The sequence below is a fragment of the Mastomys coucha genome, unplaced genomic scaffold (assembly GCF_008632895.1).
Source record: "Mastomys coucha isolate ucsf_1 unplaced genomic scaffold, UCSF_Mcou_1 pScaffold21, whole genome shotgun sequence".
Classification (NCBI taxonomy): domain Eukaryota; kingdom Metazoa; phylum Chordata; class Mammalia; order Rodentia; family Muridae; genus Mastomys; species Mastomys coucha.
In genome coordinates, this window is record NW_022196904.1 from 136,459,267 (window position 1) to 136,467,690 (window position 8,424).

Here is an 8,424-nt window from a genome sequence, read left to right on the forward strand (position 1 = left end):
GCACCTAAGATAGACTTTTCTGGGGTCCCTGTAGTTTGGGACATTGTGACTTAGAGAAAAGCCTGGGGAGAGGAAATTGGGGCCAGAGCAGGAAGCTGCACATGGCACAGGTAAACAGGTGAAGCACACAGCTTTGTGTGGTGAAGGGGCTTTGGACATTTCTGGAGGCCAGGTCATGTCTGCACCTGTCCCAGACACTTGGCAGATTGGCAAGGCAGGCTAGCTAGCAGGGCCTGTGTGTGGGAGGCAGCTAGCAGCAGCACCATGTGCTGTCGACCTCACAGCCACACTCCCCCTCTGGTTAACAGTGAGTGTCAGAACCACCCCCAGAACCTCAGTTAAGCAAAGAGCTTAGTTTCCATAGAGACACAGCATCCTTTCTCCATAGCAACCTGAAATCACAAAACCCAAGTTAGGTTCAGGAATGAGTCATCTGCAACCAGTAGGGGGTGCTCTCCCACAAGGCTGACCCCTCTGCAAAGCTGGAGCAGATGAGCCAGTGACCACAGACTTCTTAAGGTGACCCAGGGGTGCGGCTTGGGCCTGTGAGAACTTAGCCGGTCCTGCTTAACCCCTCCCTCCCCCTCTGCCTAGTGTGAGGAGGCTGCAGGAGGTGCTGTGTGGAGGTGGTCCTCCCTCAGCTGGGGCCTGATGATGACACTGGCATGGAGGGCTCCTCTGCCATTCAAGGCTGCCCAAGAATAGAAGAGATGGACACTGGCTACATGGAGTGGACATACAAGAGTTAACTGGCGGGGTGTGACAGGGCGAACCGCCTTCAGGAAGTGTTACTCACCGCCAGGAATGTGCACGCCTGTGCCTTGGGGGTTGGATTCTCTTCCTGAGTCCCAGGAGAAGCTGAAGGAGCTCCCAGCCATGGAAGACCCTGGTGAGACCGGAGCACACCCTCTGGGAGCCACCAGCCTGAACTTTGTACCTGGGCACCAACAGAAAGAAAAGTTAGTAAAGTTGGGGGATCAGCCAGGTGCAGGGCAGCCTGTGAGGGGGAGGCAGCCAGTGAGGGCAGTTAGAGGAGGATCTGGCTAGGATAGATGGGGAGCCCAGCATGGGAAGAGGCGTTCACCCCAGACCCCTGCTCAGGTCTGGGTGTCTGCCCCCAGGCCATCTCCAGACCCACTGTATGACACACCTGATGCCAGAGGGGTACAGGCAGGCGGGGCCCAACAACCAGCACGTAAAGTGAGCCTTCGGGAGCGGCTGCTGATCACCCGGCCTGTGTGGTTACAGCTGCGGGCCAATGCTGCAGCCGCGCTGCACGTGCTGAGGACTGAGCCTCCGGGGGTGAGTCTCTCTCCTTTTCCTCAAGGTCTAGCCAGCCAAGACTGGGAGGGAACCGGTCCTGAGCCTCCTGATCTCATTCACTTGCAGACCTTCCTGGTGCGGAAATCTAACACTCGCCAGTGCCAGGCTCTGTGTGTGCGGCTGCCAGAAGCTAGTGGCCCCTCTTTTGTCTCCAGCCACTATATCCAAGAAAGTCCTGGTGGTGAGGAGGGTGGCCTGGAGGGAAGGGGCTGGAAGACAGGCAGGGGAGGGAGGTCCCCAGAGAACAGCCTCACTCCCAATGTCTCTCAGGCGTCTCTTTGGAGGGCTCAGAGCTCATGTTCCCGGACCTGGTGCAGCTCATCTGTGCATACTGCCATACCAGGTGAGCCTGCCTGCAGGGCACCTGCTGGCCCCTGGGCCTGCCTCTCTGTACTCTCTGCCCACACTCTGCATCTGAGCACCACTCACTCTTGACTGCTCCTTGCTCTCACCTTAGGGACGTTCTTCTCCTTCCTCTCCGACTCCCCACAGCCATTCACCAGGCAGCCACCCACAAAGAGCTGGAGGCCATCTCCCATCTGGGCATGGGTAAGGGTTCCCTGCAGCCTGTTACCCAGACGGACACACAGAGGCCAAGTGGGGGAAGAAAGAGCAACCAAGATTTTTCTTTATGGGCACCCTCCAGAGCCAGCTCTGAGGCCCCCATTGGTTTCTGATTGCTAGAGTTCTGGAGTTCCTCTCTCAACACCAAGATTCAACAGAGGCCTTCGGAAGCCCCACCGATACCCAGGCTGAAGGCTCGCTCCCCTCAAGAGCTGGATCAGGGCACCGGTGCTGCCCTCTGCTTCTTCAACCCCCTCTTCCCTGGGGATCTGGGCCCCACCAAACGAGAGAAATTCAAGAGGAGTTTCAAAGTGCGGGTGTCCACAGAGACCTCTAGCCCGCTGTCTCCGCCTGCTGTGCCGCCCCCTCCAGTCCCGGAGCTGCCAGGGACATCTTCCAGCCAAACGGAAAGACTGCCCCCTCGACAGCTGCTGCAGAGGGAGAGCTCCGTGGGGTATCGTGTGCCAGGAAGTGCTGCCAGCCCTAGCCTTCCTCCCCTACCTTCTCTTCAGGAGGTGGACTGCTGCTCCCCCAGCAGCTCAGAGGAGGAGGGTTCTCCAGGAAGCCCTACAACCTCCCCACGCCTAAGCCGCCCAAGGCACCGTCGGCCTCTCCTTCGCTCCATGAGTTCTGCTTTCTGCTCTCTCCTGGCACCGGAGAGGCAGGTGGGCCGGGCAGCCACAATGCTAATGCAAAACCGATACACAGCCGTGGGTCAGCTAGTGCAGGACCTACTGACCCAGGTTCGGGCCGGTCCCGAGCCCCGGGAGTTGCAGGGCATCCGCCAGGCCTTGAGTCGGGCCCGGGCCATGCTGAGCGCAGAGCTGGGCCCTGAGAAGCTGCTACCACCGGAGCGTCTGGGTAAGGCCCAAGCCCTGGCCTCCACAGGTTCATGTCCCTGGCTCTCCATCCTCCTTTCTCCTCCACTCTTCTTGCCTTGGGACTGGGTGCCTGATGACGTACTGCTGCTTTCTCTGTGCCCCACCCTCATCCCCTTTCTCACTACTGTTGCATTGAATTCCATCTCCCCCTCCCCACCCTTCTCCCTACCTCCTGTCTTGGCTTTGGCCTCCTCCTCTTCTAGGCTTCTTTCCCCTGACTACAACTACCTCTTCTCTGGCAGAATTGGTCCTGGAGAAGTCTCTGCATCACTCTGTTCTCAAGCCTCTTCGCCCCATTCTAGCTGCCCGCCTTCGGCGTCGGCTTTCCACAGATGGTTCCCTTGGCCGCCTAGCCGAGGGCTTCCGCCTGGCCCGGACCCAGGGGCCTGGAGCCTTCGGGTCCCGCCTGAACCTTTCTTCCCCGATGGAGACAGAACAGGTGCGCCAGAAGCTGTTGCAGCTCCTTCGTGCCTACTCACCTAGTGCCCAGGTCAAGTGGCTCCTGCAGGCCTGCAAGCTGCTATACACAGCCCTGAAAACCCAGGCAGGTATGGCCCCCACCACCTTCCCCTGCTTCACTCTGTCTGGGTAGAAGCTGGGCACCACCCACTTCCACAGGGAGCCTGTCCCAGAACCCCAGAACTGCAAACAGGATGGAAGAATCCAATTCTCCATCCCAGGAACTCTAAAGAATATTGCCTTTCTTCCCTGTAACCTTCCCTGGGGTTGCTATGATGGTCCTGGTCTGTTACCTCGTTACTTAGGGGTCTAGCAGGTGCAGGGGAGGGGTCACTGTCTAAGCATGGAGATTGGACCCCAACCTTTGGGCCTCTGAGGAGGCTGGAACGCCCTTCTTTCATGTCTCCACAGGAGAGAATGCAGGCGCTGATGAGTTCCTGCCTCTGCTGAGCTTTGTTTTGGCCCAGTGCGACCTTCCTGACCTCCTGTTAGAAGCTGAGTACATGTCAGAGCTACTGGAACCCACCCTGCTCACTGGAGAGGGTAAGAGTTCCCTCACTTCCTGTCTGGGAGAAACGGGCTTCTTAGCTGGTAGTAGGTCCTTCGTAAGCACGGAAGGGAAGGCAGGACCCCTACCCCAGCCTGAACTGCATTCCATGTACCCTGTGTCCCAGGCGGCTACTACCTGACCAGCCTCTCAGCCAGCCTGGCCTTGTTGGGTGGCCTAAGCCAGGCCAGCGCTCTGCCACTCAGCCCGGCACAGGAGCTCCAGCGCTCTCTGGCCCTCTGGGAACAGCGCCGCCTGCCGGCCACTCACAGCTTCCAGGTAAAGAGCCCTTCCCCACATCTTCCCAGTGTTGGCAGTGCTCAGAGGGACTCTAAAGTTACCCAACACAGTTCCCCTAGCCCTGCATCATCCTACGGTAGAAAAAAAGGCCCATCCGAGTATCAGAGCAGCCCTTCCGGAGAATGTGTTCCATGGGTCAGGCCCTGGACTGGGAGCTTAGTAAGGGCAGCCTCCTTGATTCAGTCCAGAAACTCTGCAGAGGTAGGGCTATTGTTTTTCTCATTTTACAGATAAGAAGATAGAAACTGACATGAGAGTGACAGCTAACTCCTGGCCCCTAGTACCAGCTAAGGTTTTCCCTTCCTTGTCCTTGAGCTTTGGTCTGTGCTCCCATCTGGACCTTGGCCAGGGTGCATCATCCTTGACCTTCAACCTTCTCAGTCTTGCTTATGAATCCAGATTTTGTAGCCAGATCCCAGATTCATCACAGCTCTATCACTTTTTGTCAGTGCCTTATTTTTCTCATCTCTAAAATGGGCACCTGGGTTGCTATGAAGGGTAGGTGTACTGGTGAACTATCGGGGAATAGTTCTAGGTAGGTAGCCTCAGGAACAGCTATGGAGAGAGCCCAGCACACAGTAGATTCTCCTCATGGATCTTTTCACAAAGTTCTCCCTGCCCAAATGCCCCCCTGGGAGCCCACAAGTCAGTCAGGTCCACCATGGATTAGTACTATCCTACTCTATCACTGCACAGCTTCAGCCTGTTCCTTGTGCTTTGGTGGTGACAACCAAACAGAGCTGAGGACTTGTTCTTGCTTTCTGCACAGCATCTCCTCCGAGTAGCCTACCAGGACCCCAGCACAGGTTGCACCTCCAAGACCCTGGCTGTGCCCCCAGGGTCTTCGATTGCCACCTTGAGCCAACTCTGTGCCACCAAATTCCGAGTGACCCAACCGGATGCATTTGGCCTCTTCCTCTACAAGGACCAGGGCTACCATCGCCTGCCCCCTGAAGCCCTAGCCCACAGGCTTCCTGCAACTGGCTACCTCATCTATCGCCGAGCAGAGCGCCCTGAGGCCCAGGGGGCCTCAGTGGAGAAGGCAAAGACAGGCAGCAAGAGGCCAGAGGCAGGAGCATGGGAGGAGGAGAAAGGGGGTCTAAACAGTGAAGGGAAACCTGAGATAGCTGTTGACCAAGAAGGCAAGGATCAGGCCAGAGGAGGTCACATACAGCCAGAGGAACAAAAGGCAGAGGGAGACCAGGCCTTGGAAGAGTAGCTAGGAAGGACTGAAGGTTACCTGAGCCCCAGGAGTCTCTGAGTCCACTCTTCCCAGCTGCAGAGCTTCCTTTACCACCCACACAGTTCTCTGTGGTGTCTGCCACCGCCTCTAGCCAATCTTCATGAGTCCACCTGCTAGGGAACAGGGAGCTGGCCATATAGACTAGAGCAGAACTGAGAGTTGGGAGACGGACAGACCTCCTGTTCAAGGCCCCTGGCTTCTGCCTCCCTATAGCCCACAGGGAAAAATGTGTCTGGTAAAGGAAAAATCCACCTGCTAACCATAGGGGCATATCGGGAGGGTAATCTCGGCCTCCCCCACTGCCCATGGGCACAGGCAGGGTTGCTGGAGCATCAAGACCCTGTACAACTCCAGTCTCTCCTAGTTTCAGGGGTCAGGAAACCAGAATACCAGCAGGTAGCAAAGCTCCCCAAACTAACCGCTCTTCTCATCTGGTGTGCAGAGAAGGGATGTGGCTGCTGTTCTGCGGGTTCCTGGAGTGACCCAGGACCTACATGGATGGTTGGCATCTCAGCTTGGGCAGGGGAAAGAGAGGAAAGAGCAGGTGTTAGCAACCATGGCAGCTCATAGAGCAGCAGCCTCCACCAGGCAGCCCCCTCACCGTGTCTTCTTTCCCAGTCAGTTCAAAGATGGTTATTGCCCTAGAAATCAGGCCACAGGAGAGAGAGCACCTCTGTCCCAGTCTTTTCTCAAGATCAGAAATCTGCTGAGGTACCTAAGTAGTTCTGGGAAATTGGACCCTGAGAAATAACGCACACTAGCAGGAAGAGAAGTTTCCAGTGTCTACAAACATTGCCTCTGTAGTCCACTCATTGTGCCCTTACTAAAGCTTGGTAATGTGGGATGGTGTCATTTGTAAGCCCCACTGCAGTGCAGGTTAGGTAATTCCCAAGACATCCCAGCAAGCTAGCCCTCTAGGCCAGGGCAGCCAGCCCAGAGAGAAACCATTGGCAAATCTGAACAGAGGAAATACCCACCAAGAGCCACAAGAGGGCGTGTACAGCCCAAGAAGCTGCTGAGGGTCACCCACCTTCACTCTCCCACCGAGCTCCAGGCGATGGGAGGGATATGGCTAAAGAGAATTGAAGAGCCGCAGAATGTGGACAGTCGCTGGCCTCACACGCTTACAGCAGCTTGGGAAGTTCAGAGCAGAGACCACTTGCCGTCAGAGATTCTTAGGAAAGAATTGTTTCCAGACAAAGGAAGACCACAGCCAGTCTCAGAGCAGCGGCTCTCCTGGACCTCTAAGCACAACTTACAGGCAATACATGTACCAACAGGGGGGTAGGCTTTCAAATCCACATCTAGCCAGTGTAGGGTTCCAAACCAGAGTTCCTTGCCCACTTCTAGGCCCCCTCCCTCCGCAGGGGGGAGGTGTGTGATAAGGGGTAAGTTGATCTGATAGCTGACATCTGGCATGGGGGAGGGTGGCCATGGTTCTTTTGGCCTTTTCTCCACCACCCAGGAGGAGCCACACACAAGGCTGCTGGATCTTCAAGGCTTTGAACAACATAGCTCCTTATTCCATTATGTGTCTTCCTTTCCTCCCTAATCCTTTGTACAGGATGAAGCACTCTGCAAGTGCTCAATAAATGGTGTCCACTGACTGAGCTCAATAACTAGAAATAAGGGACTGGGGGTGGGATGGGGCAGGGAGGCCATTTCTGGGAATGAGACAGGACGTGTAGCACTCAGTCCCAGGGGAAGGACCTGGAATGTCTGCAGGGGTGCTCAGACAACCCCAGGGGCAGGATGTGGGGCTCATCTCATGGGAGCCAGGTTTCTGGGACCTCCTCAGGCCCTTCCTTTTTGTGGTCAGTACAAATTCTGGGCTCCTAGAATTCCATGTGGATCCTGGCACAGTTCAAAGGGGCACTGCTGGCTCCTGCCTGCTTTCTGGGCCTTTTCTTTTATCGATGCCAAATCAGTGTGAGCACAAGTCGAGTTTGGTGGCAGGCCCACCAGGCAGGCATGGTGGTAACATGCCAGTCTTAGATGCTATCTCCACTTTATTTTATTTTTCTCCTCCTGATGTCTCCATTATATAAAGTAGGTCCTGAGGGCTTCTTCAGGTAAGTGGCTTGTTACAGGACTTAAAACTCTAACATATACCCTCCAGAGAGAAAGAATCATTTATTTATTCATACTCTCAACAAAGCCAGGCATGGTAGCACACATCTGTAATCGCTGTACTTGGGAAGCTGAGACAGGAGAATCAGGAGTTCAGGGACATCCTTAGCTACGTAATTGGAAGCCAGCCTGGGCAACATAGCAAGACCCTCCCCCCAATCTCAAAAGAGAAGTGTGTGTATTTTGTAGCCTAAAGAGAGATTCAATACCAAGTACTGTGATCTGGCGAGTAACTGGACCACTGCATCCCGGGGACTCTACCTTCCTACATCTCCCATGTCCTAGAAGTAAGGCTGTGAGCTGTGCTGTGACTCATCCAGTGTCCACTGCTGTAGACCAGGACGGGGACGCTGACCAGTAGCTTGGGGGTCTTGGAAGCAGGCACATCATTTCCTTGCTTGGCAGTGTTGCATTTGTCATCTTATCGTCACCCCAGTTGTACGTGTGAGTTTGTTTATTGTCTGTCTTCCTCACTAATGTGCCAAGAGCCAAACTGGCCTTCCTCCCAGCAGGCCTTCAAGACCTAGAACAATGCCTTGGCCCAAGCTGGCACTTGTAAGACTGTGTGTGGGCTGATGGTGTATAATGGCAGGTCCGGAAGACTTCATCAAGACCTGTCCTCTCTGCTCCCAGGGCTGGCTCATTTCCTACAAGTTCTACTGAGGGCTGTGTACACACACGTACACCTCGCTTCAGCCTCTTCTCCCTGATGCTATCCTAAGGCATGGATATCCAACTGGTGATAAAAGACCACCGGGCATCACTGCAGAGGGAGTCAGGATTAGGGTGAAGAAAGGGCTGCGTGCTCAGGTTCTGGGGCCTGTGAGACCATGAGGGGTGGAGTGAACAGCAGTCATTGAGACTTAGTCGGACCCACCCTCCTCCCCCTCCTTAACATCCCACTGTGGCCTTGTGAGCAATGTTCACACCCACAGTTTAGAGCATAGTAACACTCTGACCCACATTCCAAAGCAAAG

At 55.4% G+C, this 8,424-nt stretch overlaps 1 protein-coding gene across 3 annotated transcripts; it reads left to right on the forward strand.

Moving 5' to 3' along the window:
* Window positions 1-15: 15 nt before the first annotated feature.
* On the forward strand, window positions 16-6,923 carry Rin1 (Ras and Rab interactor 1). 3 transcript variants are annotated; one of them, XM_031389248.1, is made up of 10 exons: window positions 16-959; window positions 1,122-1,302; window positions 1,390-1,504; window positions 1,594-1,666; window positions 1,781-1,872; window positions 2,008-2,748; window positions 3,011-3,316; window positions 3,639-3,770; window positions 3,902-4,053; window positions 4,844-6,923. In XM_031389248.1, the coding sequence occupies exons 1-10, from the start codon at window positions 805-807 to the stop codon at window positions 5,291-5,293; spliced, it is 2,397 nt and encodes a 798-aa protein (XP_031245108.1). In that variant the 5' UTR covers window positions 16-804; the 3' UTR covers window positions 5,294-6,923. The 3 variants fall into 3 exon arrangements, with proteins under 3 accessions (XP_031245108.1, XP_031245109.1, XP_031245111.1); XM_031389249.1 differs by having other exon boundaries at window positions 852-889; window positions 1,249-1,302; XM_031389251.1 differs by having other exon boundaries at window positions 928-959; window positions 1,249-1,302.
* The last annotated feature ends 1,501 nt before the right edge of the window (window positions 6,924-8,424 follow it).